This window comes from Ctenocephalides felis, unplaced genomic scaffold (genome assembly GCF_003426905.1).
Source record: "Ctenocephalides felis isolate EL2017-DRISC unplaced genomic scaffold, ASM342690v1 CF-g0.4_SCAFFOLD_03667, whole genome shotgun sequence".
Classification (NCBI taxonomy): Eukaryota; Metazoa; Arthropoda; class Insecta; order Siphonaptera; family Pulicidae; genus Ctenocephalides; species Ctenocephalides felis.
This window is the reverse complement of record NW_020539821.1, coordinates 413-23313: the sequence shown is the minus strand read 5'-3', so window position 1 is coordinate 23313 and position 22901 is coordinate 413. Positions and strand designations below refer to the sequence as shown.

The window sequence follows — 22901 nt, the reverse complement described above, 5'->3', positions numbered from 1 at the left end:
GGAAAGCTTTGATAATAAATGAAACGTAAATTATGAACTTTACCCGGAAGCAATATATTACACAAAACAATATTCAAAGAAAACTGATTTTGAAGTATACTCTCTTTGAAATATATTCTAAAACAAAATAGAATACATGGAAGAAAATGACTTTGTTGAATTATGGGTTACAAGATTTCATATATTATTAAAAATAATTTACACGGTATTAAAATTATTGGAGAATGAAATTTCATGGAGCCATACATAGTAATGATAGTGTTTATTAATTTATGCCATATTTATCGCAACTTTTGAATGAATGAATCAAACGAACAAAATGAGTTGAATCGTAAAATCCGGTATTAAATTATCACATTTCGCAATAGTAAAATTCACACATAATTCGCAGTTTCGATATTGTTAAATTCAATTCAGTTTTTCCGACGCCACAATAAATTTATAAATGACGCAATTATTAATCGAGTTGTAAACATGGAAAAATTGCGCCACACCGAAAACCTATTAGTGCTATTGATATATGAGTCACACGTAGCCGGTTAATTAGAGTGGCCGAACGCGCCTGTATGAGGCCTGTATGAGGCCGGTGTCGCGCGGACGTGCAATTAATTGGGATCGATGTTCGGGCTTAGCGTATGTAGCAGAGCACCTCCTCTGGCACATGTGTTTTTTATGATGAAAACATTACATGGTCACTTTGTCACAGGGAATAAGGGCTTTTGCACACGAATGGATGGATTTTGATACAGTGGCGGAGTAAAAATCATTTTTCACACGTTGATAATACAAAAAAGTATAAAAAATGCAGTTGACCCTACAATCTATAAAAAGTTATTTATCTAAGTTATTTATCTAGTTACTAAAGGACTAGTTCTGCCGTAAAATAGACCAATGTTATGGCAAGACTATGCTACGCTGCTTTGTTCATATAAAATGGTACTAAAAACTATCAAAATGCTATCTGGTTGCTGCTAGATATAAAGCCTAACCTAGAGAACGGACAGCCGTGAAAAAAAGAATCTTATCATAAGTTCATATTTTTGAGTGATTGTACAGCAAGTACATAGTGTACATAGTACATTTTGTCAATTTTTAGTGCCATTTTATATGAAAAACGCTGCGAAACATAGCCTTAACTCGACGGCATTTGAGTGGAAAGGGTTAATATCCGATCAAAATGTTATCCCTTTCACATATAATGTTAAGATCTCAGAATAAATGAATTAAAAAAAGAAAGTGTTTTTGAATTCTGATAAATTGAAAAACTCAAAATTATTCACAAAATATATAAGAACTTGACATTAACAAGCCATTGCATTTCTGATTTATGAAAGTATAATCCCTATGAGCTTCAGATAAAAAATGTTTATGTATGTATGTAATCCATAATCCTTGTAAAGCTTGTATTTATCTGAACATATGAATAAAATTGTTTTTGTCCATATGCCTAAGTATCTAATTATCTTTTTTTTTTACTTTGCCTAAGTATCTAATTATCTTTTTTTTTTACTTTTGATCTGTCTGTCTGTTATGACTAATCTTTGAATGGCTGAACCGATTTTGACGTGACTTTTACTGGCAGATAGCTGATATAATTGGGCGTAACTTTGACTATAGATATCGTATGTTATCGACTCTCATAAAATATATTTGCATAATACAGGTTTTTATTAAAAACTATCAAAAAACTAATTTTAGCTGTTTTGATATACGAATAAATCAGTACGGATCAGTAAATATTTATATCTTATAGAGCATTTTAATCTGAATCTATCGAGACATGATATATTGCACACGGGCAAGCCCTTTCTTATGATTGATGTGTATATATTGATAGCATGCGATACAAAATGATACAATAGAGTGTTTGGTAACAAATTGTGGTCAAAGGCCAAAAACATCGGAAAATCATTTAATTTTGCAAAACTGCTGGTTCAAAGATTATTCGTGAACCAAGGTTCAACCTACGCTTAACAGAGATGCATTTCACAAGCAATTTGCTTAAATTCCCACATGAGCTTTTATTAGCGGCACGCACGAATGCTCAAATTTTCAGTCTAGCAAATCGCGCGGAAACGCAGTAATAGGACCCGCAATCTAGTACAACACATATTATGTAACTCGACCCTTTCAGCGCGGCGTTTATGGCGAAAAAGGCCCTCGAGCAGATATCTTTGTCAAGAGCCTTGTGTGACATTATGTCAAACCTAGAACATACTTAGATGTTATCCTGCAGCTAATATGTTAACTCTGGGGTAAATGCTTGCTTACTCTGAACTATATATTGATGCGGGTTAACCCACCCCAGTTTCCACACTCGAGGGAGAACTTTGAGCCATGGGTAAACAGGATGAGTTTTGCGATAAGTTTGTCCCAATTTTGATATGTGGGATGATAGAGTTTTGTTCAACTATTCCTTATAATTAATAATATTAGCTTGATATATTACTATTTGGCTCAAATTAACAGGGCTTTAGTTCATTAGCCTATATCAACATGTGAATGCAATTAATAATGTGTAGGTCTCCTAAACATGCTGTCTCGGGACATGTTATGCCAAAGCTATTGTTCAAACTATTTAGGTAATCCAGGAAATTGAGGGATAAGACATGCAAAATCAATACGTTACATAGACATACTTTTGAATAAAAATTGATTTAAATAAGAAAACACTAATTATACATTTATATCTATTAATTCTACCCTAAGTAAACCTGAGGTTCCCCCTGTGAGTAGTTTTTCTTTAATGAGTATGCGTGAAATGAAGATCTTTCCACTGGCATATTCATGACAAATATCAATTAATTAAAATTTAATTCATTATTAAGATCTCATTATCGCGATTGTCGTAGCTGTTCGCCCTGGCCTGCATAGAATTCTTCAACATAACGTAACAAATGTTCGTAATGTCCGCGTGACGCCTCAGAAAAACATCGCGTTTTAATAAGCAAGCGGTCGTAGATTTTAATCATTTTAATTGAAAATTGCGCGGACGCATATTCTTTCCTGTTTAATTTACGATTTTGAACAAGGTATAGACATAGGTGGCCGCAAGAATGTTTGCAAGTAATAAATTATCAAGACCTTTATTAGCAACTATGTTTGTATGTAAGAAATTCCTGGCATTTGATAATGCTATTTAAATATATTTTGCGCAATACAGATAATGCATCTGCCATTCTAAAGTAATAATATAAGCGTCTTTTTGCGTTTAATGAAATTACAACAGAATAATGCTCTTCAAATTGCGATTGACCAACGCGAAGAATTACACAGCTTTTAAAACCATTTTTTAAATATTTGTGATGAGAGCATAATTATAATAATAATTAAAAATACTTGTTCAGTATATTAGTGGAAATATTCCAAACAAGAATCGTTGACGAAATATATACAATCACTAAAATTTCACAACATTGCATTAATAAGCAATTAAAATGATTCAGTAAATAATTAAATGGTATATAACGTTCAAGGTTTTGGCATTTAATAAATTATTAAATATTACGTACTCAAATATAGGGTAGGGCGGGGCACAAATGTCCAATTTGACTTTCAGTAATTATATTATCTAAACCAAATAAACCACATCATAACACATAACACGTATCGAAGAAACAACTATCAAACAATGTTCAGTAGAATTGGCAGTTAATTCGTAATTATAGAGATATGCTTTTTATTAAATTTGTCATCAGTTATTTTTTACATATAGAGTGGGAAAAGGGCAGCCATCAGACAAAAAAAAAACATATACAATGTCTTATTTAACCAACGCAAAATATAAATTTCATGGACACATTTTTCACAAATATTACACCGTATATAACATTGACCTAGTATTTTGACAAAAATATTCATGAGCAGAGTTGAATTATTATTAATTTAATTATCTCTTGTGCAATCGCTTCTTTTAACTTAATATACTTTTTTGTATACTATTTTCTGATTGCCTACACATTTTTTTGCCTTCAACATGAAAATGGTATCATTCAAAAATGCTAAACTTTACTTGTTTTCGAGATAATGGTGGACTTTTAAACCCAGTTCTACCCTGTTTTATAAATAACGACTGCAAGTTCTAGAAAAAGTTTTAGATAATAACAAAAATAAACTTTTAAATCTTTCCACTTGAAAGCGCCGCCTTGCAAAATATTTTTCCTATCTGGGCACGTTCTATATTGACCCAGTATTATAATAAAACATTTTCCTCGAGCCGAGATGTGTGCCGTATGGGCGTGTGCGCTACTGTCATGCGAGCTTTCGGGTGTCACGGGGAGAGCTTTCGGGTGGGTCTACAGCGCATCCGGTCGTTTGGGGCTTGGGAAAAGCTCAGAGCTTTAGTGGCTTCCACGCCGCCGCTTATTGTCAACGAGGAAAAGAGAGAAAACAGTGTGAGCTTCCGGAACAGTCCATTTCTGTGTGCGTGCAACGAGCTTTCGTCGTCTAACATAAGGAAAATAACGCAAAGTGTGGGATCACAAAGGGGAGCAATGTGTCTCAATATATCTTGTTGCATTGTTTGTTTGTTTTGAAAGGATCTTATTATAAGCGCAACGCGTAGGATTGGCAGAAGCTGGCAAGATTTACTTCTTATATTGATTATTTGGAATACGTATCAAAGAAATACTATTGTTGGGATAAATTAGTTACAAAATTATATCGTTATAATGTCAATACTCAATTATTATATTTTTGAAAGTTGACTACATTTATTTTCAATAATAAATCTTGTAATCAATCTGAATCAATAATTCAGTTCGTAAAAAAGAGTAATTTTAGTTTAGAAAAACTTTTTACCTAGTACAAACTACTATTGATAATAAAATATTATATACTGATCATAAAAAAACTAGCAAAGCTCTTATCGATACCTATGGAAAATAATTTGCTCCCATTATTTAACTTATCGAAAAAGAATTTTATGTTTTCGCGAGAAGATTTGCTAATTTTATGTTTCTCGTCGTTTCAAGTCATTTTCAATCGTTTTAAAATCAAAATTCGAAAAAGTATGTGTGTGTATGTATGAGTATATGTAGTTGGCATTTCATCGACGTTTTCTCAAAAATGGATGAACCGATTTTAAAATTTCAAAAGATATTTCATGAAACCCCAATAAGGACTCAACAATTAGTTTAATAAGACGATAGTAAATAAATGCAATTTTTTATGACAATTCAAACAAAAACCCTGAACTGATTTTGAAGATTCTTAAACAGATTTTACAGGAATTTTACAACAAATGAAATAAAATAATAGTTATTCCAACTAGGCTGATGAATATTTAGGTCATTTCCTTAGCTATAATTTAGGCATATTTTTTGTAAAAATAGGCTCATGAAATTTATATTTAGCATTGGAAAAATAATCTAGCTTTCATTTCTGAAAATTATTCATAATTAAAAAAGAAACATTGGGTGTGCTTACCCACTATGGCGTAAAAGGGGACAGATGAAAAATTTAAAAAAAAATCTTTATTTATGCAATATTTAGATAATTATCTGAACCTATTTCAATATTACGTAGCTTGATACGGAGTATCTACTGTGATGTATGTTGTTTAGTTTCCACATTATATTTACATAAAGTCAAAAATTACTGAATCACGGATGCTGAATGGGATATTTCCCTCGATGATGCATCTAACACAACTCAACAACCGCAAAATATACTATTTTCCATCTCAATAACTAGATGTGACAAAATCGCATAATAATGATAATAACAATAATGAAATTAAAATAATTGCAAGATGTCAAAATAAAAACTTGACAGAGTATATAGCATGCATGGATTTATTACACATGTTACATTTATGTTTAGTACATGCCGGTCGCGGTATTTTCTTGGAATTTATACATATGGTGAAAAGTTTCCCACAAATATATACGAAAACTATACAATGCTCGTAACTATACATAAATTATCAGGTGGATTTACAGAACTCTGGTATCCCTGATCACAGAACGATTATTTTCAAAGTCGCGTGGAATTCTACCATAGCGACATTAAGGGAAGCCCATTCGCCCATTCGCCGTTTGGTAAACTCATTACGGTTATAAACTCGCTTTCCACTTGTTCCGCTGAATATATATTTGCTTTGTGGAGAACGAATGCCTTCCGAAGAATGTAAAGAAAATTTTACGTGAAAAGAACACGAGATGTCGGAAAATATTGGCGTAATCTTTAAATATATTGCTTTAATAATAGGGATGAAAGGAAAATAAACACAATTAGTGAGGGCACGGATATTATGAGAATATATTAACATTTTATTAACAGACTCGCGATAATAAATTGTTTTTTTACTTAAGGATAGCCACTATCTAGGCTCTTTTGCGCAATGTATTGAATTGGCAATTATGTATCTTCAACCAATTATTACTTAATTACATTAATTTTTAAGTAAAAAAAATGCGTTTTTAAAAATATATATTCTATGGGATATAAAAATAAAATAATGAAAATGCGAAAATATTTTTTATAAATCAGAAATAAAAAACTCATCTTTTAGATAACTTGTTACGAAAAAAAACTTGATTTACTCGGCTAACATTTTTTTGTGAAATCGTGGGCGAAAAATTTTGCACCTTGTGATGAGTTTCATCAGATATCTTTTAAATTCTTAATACCGTTGCGTCTGTTTTTGAGAAAACGCGAACAAAAGTCCAAATTCTAGCTCATTCAGAAAACTGAAACTGCTAAAAAAGCACCAAAGTAAAATTTGGGATTTTTTGAGGATTTGTCAATAACTCATATTTTTGTAAAAGTTGTAAATAAAATGACAAGTAAATGTAGAACAGTGGAATATCATTAAGTGTTTGATTTGACGTTATATATATATATATATATATATATATATATATATATATATATATATATCTGTGTGTATGTGTTTATTTAATTTATATTATTCCCTTCGGGGTGTGTCTGCCTAAGCACGCAAATACCATAAGGCAAACAAATTTAAAAAAGCTCCTCCCAAAAGCTTCTGTTCGATAATTAACTCCAAAATTATCTTAAAGGGAGCGTTTAATTGAAATCTTTCTGAGAATCATGTTCAGAATTAATTAAATTGAATCAATATATTTTTATGTTTCTCTTACTAATTTAAGCTTCTTTGTTCCTGGGTATTAAAAGCTTCTTGGTTTTGTCTAGAATTTCTGCTGCGTTAGAAGAAATAATCCTATGCAATTGGAATAGAATTCGAAAAAGGGAATTATTTTAGTTTTACGATATTATCTGAAAAACATATTGTTTGGAAACTTTACAGTGGAATAAGTGCAGAAAAGTTAAGAAAATGATTTTTAATAATATTTTTTTGTTTGGTGAATTATTGCAGTAAAGATATGAAATTTATACCGGCGTTATAATAAATACAAACGAAATATATTTCGATCGTTCTAACAGAATGAGATATTTCCAAATGAGATATTGTTCCGAATCACCTGTCACCAATATGACAGAACTGTCAATTCGTCATGAAACACGTGACAACAAATCGATTGTTACTCTGACTGAAGGTTAGACTTATGTCCATAATAAAATACGCCAATTACATTAAAGGAAAAACGTGTCAGGTGGAAATTTATAATAAATACAAGACCGGTAATATCAGGAAAAAATATTGTACATTATGTGCGAAATCGTAGCAAGAGGAAGAGTTTTAATTTACGGAAAATCCTGAACAAATTATTTTTGTAATATAATAATTATAAAGCAAGAGCAATGATAAGCGTCATATTTTAACACTTTATATGACGACTCACAAACAACTAGACAAACAAACAATATTTGCAATTGGTTATGCATACATGGAATAATTTAGAGAAAATGTTGAGCTAATGATTTGTACAATATATTATTCATAAATTAAAAAACATAAATGAATAATACGATATAGCGTCATATTTTGTGAAACACTTTGTATATGAGCTGCCAAACAAATAATATTTGTAATTGATCAAGCATACTTCATAAGATTTCACAATTTATCACTCTATTAACGATGAATAAATTTTTTTGATGATATATTATGTGTGGGATACAAATTTCCGTCGACAATTTCCAGAACAAGGATCAACCGATTTGAATGATTCGGAAAACACTCGATTTTTATTGATAGGGAGACGTGCTGATTAGTCTTTGGCCAATGAATGTCTAGCCGTTTTGATGGTACGGGACAACAAGTGTCAAAAATGGAAATTCAGTTTTTGAGAGAACGGAACATCCGATTAGAATGATTCAGAAAACGTTTTACATTTAGTATCGTAGTAGTAGTATAAAAAGTATTTACATCTTTGTTTAATAATAGTTTTTGTGGCAAGTGTGTTGGTCTTTGGTATCAGAAAAGCAATAAATGTTCAAGAATCATTATCTAATATTGAATAAATCAAATAAAAATAGAATCAATTCAAATTAAAAATCAAATACAAAAAAATAAATCAAATTTACCAAAAATGAATAAACACTACAATTACTATTACGATTTCCTATTCGTTGCATCAATTAATTTGTTTTAAAATCAACTTAATAACGTTACAATGGTTAAAATACAATGCCATATAAATGTAATAAATAAAAATTTAATTGCCCATACAATTGCATAATTGGATAACTACAAACGTAGTAATAAATGTCAACAACAAACGTTTGCCATCGTGTTTTGCTATGCAAATCCGGACTATTCTGGTATCCAATTGCCGCAGTTTACCGTATCACGTATCATTCAAATAAGTTTAATGGAAAATTTCTGTATCGGATATTTTGCCCATAATTTGTATATGATTGAAATAACTACAAAATCATTCAGGTCGATTATCAAATCGATTTACGTTTTAATGAAAGCTCTTTGACACGTTCATATTTAAACTTTTTATGGAAATATTTTTCGTTACTATTGCGATAGGTAATTGCATCATAATGGAAAGCCTTGGATGTTAGGTTTTTAATCATTTTTAAATATATATATATATATATATATAATAGAAAGAAAATTAAATAATATTTTTTAAAAAGATTCTTATATCCCGAAAATTTCAAGTCGGTATCGCGAATCCGTACCCCTGGTAGAACAATTAATTCTAGCTCCGCTACTCGCCGGTCATTTATCAGCAGTTTTATCTCCTCTCGATGCACAAATTATCACGAACAGAAAAACCGGTTGCTAAGAAGAAGACGACCAGTGTAATAAATTATTACCGACTCGGATTTGCGCTGATAAACAACAAATAAATTATCTTCACAACGCGAACTTACGGCGTTGGCGAAGGCTCGGCGCATTTTGCGATGCACCTGGCCGAGGTGGCGGAAAAGAAATATGAGAAAATTATAAGTGTTTCAAATTTTTCTTATTTATGCTGATTGTGATGTTTTAATTAAAATGCGAAGTTAAATATATGATTAAATAAAATATATAATTAAATAAAATTTCCATATAATATGTATAATCTATTAACTAAAGGAATCAGCATCCTAATTCACAAATATTTGATATAATATGCAAACATGTTAAAATTATTGCTGACTATACGCCCAAATGTGATAAAAGCTCTTCTCTAATTTCATTGGAATCGTTAGTGTTTCCATAACTTTTTAACAAATCAATATCTAAAACTTTAGCAAGGAACAGTAGTAAATAACTTCAAAATCCATTATATCACTTCCAATAAAATATGTATAATATCTCTTAACTAATAAAATACTTATAAAATTCCATCAACTTCCCAATGGGTCCCGTAACGACCGAACACGTGAAACTGGTACAACTATTTCCAGAAAACAATAAAAATTAATGTTCCATCTTAAATCAAATTAAAAAAGTTAAAATTAAACGAAGAATCTAGAAACTTTTATTGGAAACGAGATAGTTCAAGGAACCCCGAGATCGGTATTTTAATCGTCCACTCGACTCTGGGGAGAGTATTTTGAAAGTCTGCAAGAACTATGTTTTTAGGTCAGTGACACCACGTTAATGCTTTTTTTCCTTTTGCATCTGAATTTCAAGGATAAAATAAGGTGTAAGAGAGATATATATTATCGATAGTTCTTCTTCTTACGTATTCTGTGCGATGTTATACAATCAAAGAGGTAACTGACCACTTCAAGAACACGACTCCCTTGAGAGCCCCTTGTAATCACCTAGTCGTGAGAAGCAATTTCGAAGATAGAAAATTATACAACTTGCTAATATTATATAACAAATAGCCGATAAACAATGGATTGATGCCTTAGACATTATGAAATTTCATTCAATACTTCATGGCCAGGAAAATCTCCACCGACCTTTTTTCCTCAAATGTTTTGAGAATACCTGGTTTCTATAAAAATACTCGTATAATGCATGTCATAAACAACAAAAACAAGACCATTAATATCAATTAAGTCTTGGTCGTCTTCCATCCGATAAAAATGTTCCCACAACTTCTGGTAATTGAAGTGATTCATTGATACGCATTCTACAGCAATTACCGACTTCTTTTGTGTAACCAATAATCATTTCTAGACGAGCACAATAAAATAATTAAGTTTGGTAGCCTCGCATGGCATACAATGGCACTTGTACATCAATTGACAATTATAATTATATATTATAGCATTGAATTATACTGATTTGAAGCGTTTCATTATTTGACAAAATAATTTATGAAACAAATTGATAGGGATTATGTTGTTTTAGTTATAATATATTATAACTACTTCCTTAACTTTAGCATAAAGCATTAAATAGTCTATTCCTTATTGTTAAATAAGAAAAAAATAAATCGAGTAATATTTAGCCATTTCTTCTACAGAAAAAATCGAAGACAATAATTCTATAATTGACAGTTACGCATTTACAAATTAACAACAAAGGGCAATCTTACACAATGTAACCGCTGGCCGCTAAATTGATAAATAAGTTTGTTCCGCTTAAGCTCTCACACAATGGTCCCTCATTGACTGCACCTCATTGAATTTATTTATTTACTTTCTGTTTTGCGTATTCATTTATTGACATGATCTATCTGGATTAGTGATTCAAATTGTTCAACAATATGAATAGTAATTTATTGCAAAAATTATTCACTGCGTATAACAGCTTATAACAAAATTATGTTAAAAATATACCTTAACTTATTTAACTTAACTGCGTATTTAAGTGTATCACTAATAACAATTTATTTTGTTTCCAGATGAAGTATTTTGTGGTCTTTGCCGTGCTCGCATGCAGTTGGAGTGCACTTGCCTTCCCTCTCGGAGAAGAATTAGATGCAGCGAAAGAAGTCGCGCAAAGTGCGCAAGAAGTAGCTCAGGCCGTACCTCAAGATGTAAGCGACAAACTCAACCTGACGCCCGTAGCGGACCAACCACAACCCGAAGCGGAGAAAAAGGAAGAAGCACCGGCAGCCGAAGAAAAATCGGCTCCTGAAGAACCGGCTAAACAGGCAGATGAACCAGCATCGCCTGAACCCGCTAAAGTCGAACAAGCTCAAGAGGCAGCAGCCCCAGCAGCTGAAGAAAAGCCAGCTGAACAACAACCAGCGGCTGATGAAGCTGCCAAACCAGCTGCCGAGGAACCAGTAAAGGAAGCTAAAGCCGTGGAACCAGAACACCACGAGCACGTGGAATCAGAACAACACGCTGAACCAGAACAAGTTCAACCAGTTCAAGCTGATGCAGCACCCGAAGCACCAGCCGCTACTGAGGAAAAGCGAGCAGCTGAGCCACAAGCCGCTGAAGAGAAACAAGAACAACCTGCTCAAGACGAACCAAAAGCTGAGGAAAAAGCAATTGTCGATGATGCCGTACGAGTAGTTCGCGATACTGATATAACTGAACCAGCTAAAGTAGAAGAAGCAGCCAAAGCCGAAGAACCAGCCAAAGCAGAAGAACCAATCAAAGAAGCAGCTGCCGAGGCACCTGCAGCAAAGGCCGCTGTAGAAGAAGAAACTCAAGCAGCTAGCCATGATGAACCAGCCAAGCAAGAAGCACCAGCAGCCGTATTGCCAGAACCAAAAGCCGTAGAAGAGAAACAAGAAGAACAAGCTGCACCAGTTCAACAAGATGAACCAGCACCAGCACCAGCAGCCGAAGCTAGTCCCGCTGAACCAGCTAAAGAAGCAGCTCCCGCACCAGCCCCTCAGGCCAAAAGCTCAGAGGAAAAATCGAGCGAAGAAAAATCCAGTGCCGAAGAAGTAAAACCAGAGGTCAAATCTGAAGCGGTGGCTTCCGATTCCAAGGAAAGCTCCGAAGAAGCAAAACCAGCTTCAGCGTAGATTTATAAAATCAAACAAAAAAATTCAACGCGTCCCACGCTTAGTTCGATGGTAATCTCGAACTCAGCGTGAGTCCGTTAGGTTGAAGGCATCACGAAGCGCTTGCCAACAGCCGCGCCACGTGATGCTACCACACCCTTCGTTGTTCCAATTTACCTAATTTCCCAAAACCTTAGATTTTCCTTTAAACCATTCTCTATTTATAGCCCTGAGGCAGAAAAGGTCGAAAAGGGCAATAGGATATTTGAATTGAGATGTTTCCGCAAGACGGTCGCCGTGCCGTCTATGTTTCTAGAGTAGCGTAGACTGATGTCAAATTAAGACCTGCGGGTCAAGGGTTCTCTAGTGAAGTCAAGAAAAGACTTCCTTGAGCAAACCTACAATTGATTGAAACCATATATTTAATTTACGATTTTATCCAAATAAACTATTATGCAGTGTTCGAAATAATTCCCTATCATTCATTCTAGTATTATCTTGAATTAAAATAAATATAATTAGTTATATGTTATTGTAAGTGTAATACAGGCTTTCAATAAATAAGTTTTATAAATATATATTGTTTTTATTTTAATGAAACAAAATTATAGGATATATCGCTTCATCAATTTTAAATTAACCGATTTGATAAATTGTATAACATAATTAGGGAAAATGTAGCTCCATCTACAAGAAACCGCAATTACCTATTTTAGATTTTTACCTTAATCACGCTAATTAATTAAAAATATTTAACCTTAATTAAAATAATAAATGAAAAAAGTCATGACGTCCGAGGTATGTACAACCGCGAATAACTTTTTGGAGTAATTAATAATTTTGATAATCTAAACACTCCACGAATATTCGACGTCCAATTAAAATATAACTAAAAGTGTTATATTATAAATAATATAATAATATATAGCCACGATGAACATAGAATAGTTTACATGCCATGAGATAATAAAAAATCATTCCAACCCATCATTTGCATTGTTATAGACTTACAAATATATATATATATATATATATATATATATATATATATACATACATTTAAAAAACAATCACTTACCTCATTAGTCATCAGGTAACAGCAGAGCACACCAAGACACCACCAGTCAACTGCATACCCATAGCCTTCGCCAGTGTAAATTTCTGGTGCTGAAATTAAAATATAAAATCAAAACACTTACCTGGCTAAATCTCTGTACTAGAATATGTACATACATGCATTCACACTTTCTGAATGTTTGTATTACATAGATCACAAAATATTAACAAATATTATGAATAAGAATCAATATGCTTGATAAAAGATCAATAACTTTTGCCATGACGGAAATTGATAATTTGTTCTACTCAGGTGCTGCTCATATCTATGACATCAAGAGTTGTACCAATTTCTGAAGGAGAAAAAGTCTTCTCCTGGTTGTCTGTATTCGACAAACAATGCAGTACCATTATTCTTCTGAATACTTTATACTTAAGTGTACAAGGCTTGTATAAACACACAATTCTCATACATATAATTCTTGGAAATCTCTCTTTTTAAAGTTGAAGTAACAGCTCAAAAAACTGATGAGACTTTGAACGCCAAAACTGATCAATAGAATAAAATAAAAATTTTACTGCCTTAGCTTGTAGGTAAAATTATTTTCAGATTAACTATTATCTTTCTTAAATATCTACACTTTAGTTTATTGCTAAATGTAGTAAGAAAAAATATTCCAAAATAATATTCACATTCTTCATAAATTTGATTTTTTCCAAGAAAAGGTTGTTTGACCTGTAGATTTTTATCTCTTCCAACGTTATCTGATTTTCACATACTCCAGCATTTTTTCTAAATCAAATATTATCCGTGAATTCAATAACACAGAAGCTTGATTTACATATAGTATATTTTTAATTGTTGAATATAGCTTGCTATTCTTTGTCATTCGCTTGATACATTGATTACAAATATTTATCTTAAGAAATAATTTATTTTGTAATAAAAATGTATATGTAGGTAAGTATATATGTACATACATAAAACCATATTTTTAAATGGTATATAAACCTATATGATTATTTATAGTATATACATATTATAATAATAGACAACTAATCGATCACAAATTTTAAGTCATTTATAGAAATGGTCTAGAAACCTTATTTCCAACCAATTTTGAAACATCTAAATTATAAGAATAGCTCATGAATATCGAAGAAGCAATTTCGTGCATGTCCTAATACACAGTATAGCTATCCAATTTCTACAGTAATATATGGACATATATTGTATGTAGTACATTATAAAATATAATGTAATTTTATGAGCAATTCAAATAATTCATAAATATATCTTCATATATCTATCGCACATTCTTATCCCATAATTTAATACCAGGTACAACAGAAATATAAAGGCTTGCTACATATATTTGCCTGGCGTTCTAAGCAAAACAATGCAACATCAAAATATTATATCACTCCTCCAGTTTTAATATATCTGATCCATATGACTAAATATTAAAAATTTATACCATATTGGCGAGACATCCTAGAACAATATATACTATATAGTATGATATAAAACTAACTATAATTTTGTATAGAAGTTTTGTTCTTATAAATCACTATTTACATATTTTAAAAATTTTGATAAACTTGGTCAAGCTAACATACTTACACGTTGAGAAGCTAATGTTAAAATGCAGCAGATTCACTCAAATATTTTTTATAAAACCAAGTAGACAATATAATTAAAATCTAAAATAATATTTCATGTTTGTACTTGTGTTAATTAACTTGGTCACTTGAGTAATGACTTTATAAATATCTCATATATAAAATGAAGGAAAATAATTGCTTGTAAGGAGCATCACAAAAATACATCGTATTAACTTTACTACACTTGTAACTTGTTTAAATAATTCACTATCCTTGCGACTCAATATTTATGTAATCAGCAAAAATTCTGGTCATTCAAAAAAAAGTTAAACACTTCGATTTAGTTGAAAATGAAATATCATGAAATAAATTTAATATTTTAGAATACCAGTTTCAAAAATAATTCTATTATATTCAAATTTAGTAAATTTTAAGTTATAAAAATTATTAGCCAATTATAAGATAAATAAACAACCTATGCGTTATCTTAAAAATATAATTTGTCATAAAATTAAAGTAGATAGAACATAAATATCAGCATCACTATTTAAGAAATATATACACAGTTTTAGATAACTTTTTATAGCTTGATATGCTCATACCACATGAAATATTATTCACAACTATTAAAGAGATAAAGTTTCTTTTATCAGTTTCTTCATAGAGTTACCAACAGAATTGGAAGGTCCATTAGTGCTATAATTAAATTTGAATAAATAAGGTTGAACATCTTCATACGATGTATCAAATATAAGTTCAAGTTCTGACTGATTCGGCATTTTTGGTACGTAATCATGCCTATTCATGACTTCTGTTATATATAATATTTTATCTGTAAGCATCTCGCCTACTTTCTCTCTGCAAACTTGCCTTTCATCTTCATTATTCAAATTTATTAATTCTAATCTAACATTCCATACCTCCCAGGGTATGCATTCTGATTGAAACGGCCAACGATTACGTTTCTTTTGAAAAAATTCTAGACTTATTTGTCCAGTACCAGTACTATCATTTCCTCGTAGAAGTGAGGAGAATTCAGATATTTCTCGTTTAAGAGTTCTGTCCAAACCACTAGAAGAACAGCATACGTATGTAAAATCTATAAAATCACAATCGACATCTGTGTATCCCAATGTACCAACAGAGTAACTGCCTTCATTGTTGTACAAAAATTTTCCAAGTGATCTATGAAACAACACAGTATGAAAAATACTAGCGACGGCCTCGTCTACTTGTCGGCCCTCCATTGTTAATTCAAATGTTTGAGATCTTGCATTCATCTTGCCTTATTTGCCAATCCTGATTCTGTATTTTCAACTGGTCTTTTTAAAGTGCAAAGTACTAGATCTATTACCATGAAAGAACGTGGCAAATATAAACATTCTTATTTTTCTTTTTGTGATCATTTGAATTACTATTCAGATTAGAATAGAGGGTATTATTGTAACTCCTTAGATGCCAATTTAGTTTTTAGAATCTTGGCAACATGTTCTGGGTGGCATATGCACAAATAAATTTTAAATTACATAAAACGTGGGGCGACTAATCCAATAGTTAAACGCTATGGAATAAGAATTCATATCTCACTGTCTTTGGACATATTGAAATGGAGCATTATAAAACAGGTACATACCCATATAAAGAGGTGTTCCACAGCGAGTGTATGTCCTATCACCAAAACTCAGCCATTTGGATAATCCAAAGTCAATAAGTTTAATATGGCCGAGTGCATCTAGTAAAACATTTTCAGCTTTCAAATCTCGGTATATTATACCAGCATTATGCAAGAAATCTGTAAAATAATAAGATATGAGTTTAATCTACATTACTAATATGTATATATATATATATGTAAATATATATTTACCAAGGGCGATTGCAATCTCAGCTGTTAACACTTTCACAAGATCTTCAGGAAATTGCTTTAATCTATGACAAAGTTGGAATAATTCGCCACCAGGAATATAATTACTAACTGTAAAATAATTTAAATGAGTTAAACTTTGGCAAAGTATTAACAAATCAATAAAACTAAGGTCATGCAAGCTTCTTAGACAAGTGGAATATCCGAGTGAATTGCAAAAAAAGCAGAAAAATAATCATTTAAATTAGAAACCCAGTAGTAACTTGTTAACAATGGTTAAAATTGTTAAGAAAGATACAATACAATAAGAATTTCAACTTTAATAAAATACTTGTAGATGAAACTAAAACTAATAACATATAAAGAAAGAATAATAATATTAACTAGTAATTACAATTATTACCTACCTATATACAGATGATGTTTATCTTGCCATTGCAATATGCAATTCACAATAAATTTATGATGACCGATAGATCTTTGTATACGAACTTCGTCCTTGACTTGTTGCACACTAGCTTCCTCTATAACCTAAAATCATCAAATTCAAAATATTTATTTCTTAGTTCAAATTAAACAATCAAATCATTATCCATATCCTTACTTTAGCTTTAGATAAAATTTTCAGTGCGTATTCTGTTCCATCTAAAATATTCTTAACCTTATGTACAGCTCCAAAAGCACCTTTAGAAATGAATTCAATAAATTTGTAATTTGAGTTTATTAAACTTTCTTTATATGCAAATTCAGGAAGAAATAATGCCTCAATTCGACGAACAGGCCATGTGGTTTTACTTTCTTGTAAATTTTTAGGCAGCTCACTGGATAAAGGACAATATGAATAAATACTAAGTATTGGTAAAATAATATTAAACTTACTTTTTTTTTATTTTAATTTTTTTTTGAGTTTGGATTCATATGGTATTTTACATTGACAATGACTTCAATTCTATAAATATTAAGTAACTGTTTATATAGATCAAAATCTTATCAATGTAACTCTAAGAAATGAAATAATTGCTTTCGTTACGATTTATGTGAAGTGCAGTTGAATGCAAATAATATATATAAATATATAATGTTTTATCAATGAGCAATATAATATTCAAGTACATGCAGCAATGAATTTCTAGAAACTTGAATACACCTTCCCAAGTATTTTTCAACATATCAAGAAACCTCAAAATAGGAATGAAACAAAACAATTAGTAGACACAATTCCATGAAGTTGAAATGTGGTAAAAATTGTGCTTCGTTAAACAAATATCTTACTGATTACCAATTGCATTTTTACATCACGATTTAAATATATAATATATTTAACTTGAGTGATCTCTTTCATAGGAAAAATAAATCCTATCAAAATATACTTTGAGGCAAATGGGGAAATAATTATTTCCATGCTTATAGGCTATATTTGTTTCAATTTCATAAAGTTGAAATGTGAAAAAATTGGTAATCGATTAGACAAGCTTTTTATGGAATATAACATTAATTGCAAACATCAAAATTTAAATAATACATTTAACTTGAGTATTCCTTGTAATGAAAGCATATCTCCTTTCAAAACATACTCTCGAGCATAATTATACTTGATGGCAAAGAAACTAATCCAATACAATGGACCTACTTTAATATTTTGTTAATAATAAGTAATAAATGGATATTTGTGCAGAATGTTTAAAAATGTTCTTCTACATATTACCTGCATATTATATAGCTTACTGCTTCGTAGGTTATAGTTTTTATAATAATAACAAAACTTCATAGTTAGTTTAAACGAACAATGATAAAAATGACAAAGAAACTAATCCAATACAAAGGACCTAATCAATCCTTTGTTCCCTGTACCATTGGAAGAACACAATGAATACTCAAAAATGCTTGTTTAAGAAGAAGTTCAAAATGCTACTTTGAAAAGAATTACTTGCCTGGTTTTAGGCCAAAATGATACAGATCTAGAAGTATATGTTCTTTCTCCAGTATTAACAGAACGTACACTGATATTAGATTTCCTGCTGAAACTGTTTGTAAGGCTGTTCAGGCTTAGCTGAAAAAATAACAACAATAAGTAACAATCGAAACAAATTGCAAAAAAATGTCTAACTACTACTAAAAATATAAAATTACGTACCTGGCTGAAATATTTCCTCGTTGTGTTTACTGTTTTAGGAGTCGATTCCGAATTTTTGACATCTGAATGCTTGTCATTCAGATTGCCCATATAAAATATTGTTGAGGAGAAGAGATGCAAATGAACTTGAGAAATTTTGAAGTCATAACTTTAAATTGAAAATATAGAATGTGTTTAATTGTTCGCTTGTGCTCGATTATTGTGATCCATAATCAGTAACAAAATATCAGAATGGTCATTGCGTATTAAAAACGTAGTAGTAGACCATAGAAAAAACAGCTGAGTAACATCAGTCCGCCATCTACTGACGTTTAACAGCTGTCAGTGTGGTACCTGTAAAAGAAAAAGGTTATTATACAACAAATACAAAAATATGAAATAAAGAAACATTTTTTGATTCTTGATAAACAGGTACAAACAGGATCAAATCATATCATTATGTGAAAAGCTTAAAAGGATTTGACCTTTTATATTAATGTATACAAAACCAATACAAAATAACCTTTTGTACAACTCACCTTGATATAACTTACAACTAGTAAGTATTTCTGAATGTAACTTCATCAATCACTTATATAAACAAAATCGTAAACATGTATGTAAATTCAATATAGATAATAAGACTAAATATTTATTTAATACGGTCTTGACATTCTTTTAATTCCAATAGTTTAATGTGCACTGATCTGTGCACATTTATTAAGTCTATTTTATTAGTACATTTACTAACTCCTATAATCAATGTGCAAACAACTTCACCCTGTTCTTAAATTAAATTTTGTAACATTACAAGCAATATTATTCTAATTTGTTTAAAACAATATAGGTAAATTAAGAAGAAAGACTGGATATCACAAACAAAGACACCTATTAAGACATTTCATTAATATTTTCCATGAAGATGAAATATAATTGAGTGTTTGAATATTTATCATATAAAATCCTCACTATGTTAAAGAATTCATTACCGACTTTAAAGCATTTCCATCACCAAAGGCAAATTGCTTTGTCAACCAACAAAAGATACTCTACAATTTACCTGATAAAACAGATACTGAAAAGAAACGTTGGTCTAATCGATGGGCTAAACCCATATCAGAAATTGAAGGAGAATGGTCAAGTAAATTTAAATTATTTGCTCCGAAAAAAGGACTTGACCCAAGCATTATAAAGTTTATAACAACTCCCAAAAATATTACACCCTCAGGAATAAAAACTTGGTGGAGTAATGTGAAACGTAAGGTTGACATTGAAGATCAAGTATTTTCAAAAGAAAGACATAATTTCTTAGGAAATGATTTAGCAGCTGCACATTTCATTATTTATAGAAAAGGATCTGTTAAGTAAGAATCACTTTAATAACATATTATTGTTACTAACTATATTTACTATGTATTACAATTATTATAACTATTTTTATTCAAAACGATATAAAAATCATAAGATTGATTACATAAGATTTATAAACTTTCAGATTTTTTGGAACAGACAAATGGCTGAAACTTGACGAGGATGATGATGAATGTGAAGGTTTGCCTAAATTTAACGTACCAGACCTCTATGTCTCTCATATAGATTGTAGTAATATGAACATTTATTATGAAGGATTACAAAATTTAGTAAGGTTACAAAAACTTACCTGGTTATCATTTAGAAACTGCAAAACTATAGATGATTTTTGCCTTGACCGTATCAGCGGCGAATATGGTGATACCCTAAAATATTTAGATATTAGTGGTTGTTCTATTACAGAAAGAGGCCTAAATGCTTTATATAGACTAATGAATCTAGAAACTCTAATAGTTACAAATGTAAAAGAATCTATCTCTTTTGAATTAACTTGTGCAATGTTAGAAGAATTGTATCCCAAATTAATTATTAAATCTATGGATGAGTCTGTAAAACAAGTTGAATAAAATATTTGTTCTATTTTAAAGTGTATTTAAAGTTATTTGTTTATAATTTGCGAAGTAATATGTTTTTGCATTTGCAAGAAAATATCACCGGGCATTTAAACATTCCAAACCAAGTTCTGAAATAATAAAAGGGTATTATTGCCAATGAGTAAACAGGATACTTTGGTCCGTTTTATGAGCTGTGTTTAATATTAGATACTCATATACAATATATTTTTCTTTCTATTTACAATTTCATGCGAGTAGAAATATTACATTTTCAAAAGAATTACTTTAACGTCATTTCAGATGTAACTAAATATTTCAAATTAATAAACTCAATTTTGAAGATAAAAATAACAATAATAAACATGTTCATATTAAAACAATTGATTACATTATTTTCCAATATAAAACTAACAACATATTGCAAATAGTCAGGACATAAAAGTCGAAGACTTGTTTCTGATTTGAAAAAAAAAATTCTTAAGGCATATCCCATTGCACTACATTTCACAATAAAAATAAATATCAACATTGCTCAATTCAAAATCAATATAAAAATATTTAACATTTATAAAACTTTCATCAAATTTATTATAATTAAAATATAGTACACTGATTATTAATAACCAAATGTTTATGTATAAAAATTTTAGATTTAAAAAAAATGTTTGAGCAACGTTTAATACAGAAATGATAAAATTTGTTATTTTGTATTCCTATTAGGCTAAATTTAAACTATAACAGAATGATTAATATACTTATACATCATATTTTAGAAATAATTTTTATAATCTAAAAATGTTAAAATAGATAAATTATTTATTCACAGATATTATTTAAGGATGTAAAATTATACATAACAATGTATAATCATATGAAATATAAATTTTGCATTTTGATTCATTATTTTTTGCACCATAGAATGGTTATACATTGTTATAAAATATATACAAAAATATTACATCCATATAGTCAAAATGTCTTCAGTAGATTGATTTTAAAAGATATTTCACAAATTAATTTATTAATATTGACACTTAGGTTAATTCACATATAATAATTATTTATTTTCCTATATATCTATATTAAATTTTTATCTAAATCATAAAATAACAACAGATGACTTAATTCATCTAGTATATTTTATACCTAATTTATCCATTTATTAAATGTATCACACAGTTATCATCTGATATATATATATATATATATATATATATACATATATATTTATATATATTTATTATAGAATTAAAACTTAACATAAATATTAGACTTGATTAAAAGTCTTTGATAAAACCAATTACTTTTTTTTAATAATGACGATTTGCTTGTCTTACATATGTTAAATAATATTTAGTAATACAGCGTAAAAAATAAATTAAAAAAGAGATCAAACTAATAGAATTCATTATTCTTTAATATATACTATATTTAAAAACGTGCGCAACCAGCTAAAAGACAAATCTAATTATTTTTTTTAGAGTATTTAAGTAATTATAATATAATTAATCTATAGAAGATGTCTTCTAGTTGGAGCGAAATATAATATAGATCATCATTTGCATCAAACCCGCATTATCAACTAATATAATTTGTATTCATTTAAAGTATCCTATCGTTTCATTATTATTGATGTTCTAATGGAAAAATATCAAATATTATGGGACTTCAAACACGAAATAAGACTTTAATGCAGGATAATATTTACAATACTGGAGTTAATTGATCTTTAATAAAGAAGCAATCAAATCAATAAATATATCGTGAGTTTAAAATATATACAATTAAGGATTAAAAAAATATTGTATATATACATAAAATACATACATGAATATATATATATATATATATATATATATATATATAAACATGCATGTAGAACTTGGAAAGACCTCTTGTTGTATTTAAAATAAATAACTTGTCTATTATATATGGCAAAATTAATTTTCAATGTATAAGTTTTATCATCTTGCCTCAAATTTTAATTTTTTCAAATATATTAACGTTTAACAAAATTCAGTGAACAATTTTCTTTTATAAACAAGATCATTTCTAATATGCAATATACATAGATGATCATTCAACTTGAAAATTATGATAAT

General features: G+C 29.9%; 4 protein-coding genes across 4 annotated transcripts; 2 read left to right on the top strand and 2 right to left on the bottom strand.

The window, feature by feature from the left end:
• The first annotated feature begins 11173 nt into the window (after nucleotides 1-11173).
• Nucleotides 11174-12781, top strand: LOC113390833 (brain acid soluble protein 1-like). Its single transcript, XM_026626918.1, has one exon. It carries the CDS (start codon nucleotides 11175-11177, stop codon nucleotides 12255-12257), a length of 1083 nt encoding a protein of 360 aa, XP_026482703.1. The 5' UTR covers nucleotide 11174; the 3' UTR covers nucleotides 12258-12781.
• On the bottom strand, nucleotides 12719-19546 carry LOC113390834 (serine/threonine-protein kinase S6KL-like). Its single transcript, XM_026626920.1, has 9 exons — nucleotides 19414-19546; nucleotides 18896-19228; nucleotides 18693-18811; nucleotides 17366-17582; nucleotides 17169-17292; nucleotides 16765-16872; nucleotides 16531-16689; nucleotides 13315-13403; nucleotides 12719-12733 (listed from the first exon to the last, which is right to left on the bottom strand). The coding sequence occupies exons 2-9, from the start codon at nucleotides 18983-18985 to the stop codon at nucleotides 12719-12721; spliced, it is 921 nt and encodes a 306-aa protein (XP_026482705.1). The 5' UTR covers nucleotides 18986-19228; nucleotides 19414-19546.
• LOC113390832 (autophagy-related protein 101-like) lies at nucleotides 15381-16408 on the bottom strand. The gene has a single exon (XM_026626917.1). It carries the CDS (start codon nucleotides 16175-16177, stop codon nucleotides 15524-15526), a length of 654 nt encoding a protein of 217 aa, XP_026482702.1. The 5' UTR covers nucleotides 16178-16408; the 3' UTR covers nucleotides 15381-15523.
• On the top strand, nucleotides 19489-20831 carry LOC113390831 (distal membrane-arm assembly complex protein 2-like). Its single transcript, XM_026626916.1, has 3 exons — nucleotides 19489-19494; nucleotides 19892-20238; nucleotides 20370-20831. Exons 1-3 carry the CDS (start codon nucleotides 19489-19491, stop codon nucleotides 20809-20811), a joined length of 795 nt encoding a protein of 264 aa, XP_026482701.1. The 3' UTR covers nucleotides 20812-20831.
• The last annotated feature ends 2070 nt before the right edge of the window (nucleotides 20832-22901 follow it).

What these genes read in the sequence shown, in the direction of transcription:
- LOC113390834 (XM_026626920.1), bottom strand. Translation starts at nt 18,985, where the DNA reads ATGGGCAATCTGAATGACAAGCATTCAGATGTCAAAAATTCGGAATCG. An exon ending in AAATTTTATCTAAAGCTAAA is followed by an intron (nt 17,293 to 17,365) that starts GTAAGGATATGG and finishes TGATGATTTTAG; the next exon opens with GTTATAGAGGAAGCTAGTGT. An exon ending in TAAACATCATCTGTATATAG is followed by an intron (nt 16,873 to 17,168) that starts GTAGGTAATAAT and finishes ATTATTTTACAG; the next exon opens with TTAGTAATTATATTCCTGGT.
- LOC113390831 (XM_026626916.1), top strand. An exon ending in TATAGAAAAGGATCTGTTAA is followed by an intron (nt 20,239 to 20,369) that starts GTAAGAATCACT and finishes ATAAACTTTCAG; the next exon opens with ATTTTTTGGAACAGACAAAT.
- LOC113390832 (XM_026626917.1), bottom strand. Translation starts at nt 16,177, where the DNA reads ATGAATGCAAGATCTCAAACATTTGAATTAACAATGGAGGGCCGACAA.
- LOC113390833 (XM_026626918.1), top strand. Translation starts at nt 11,175, where the DNA reads ATGAAGTATTTTGTGGTCTTTGCCGTGCTCGCATGCAGTTGGAGTGCA.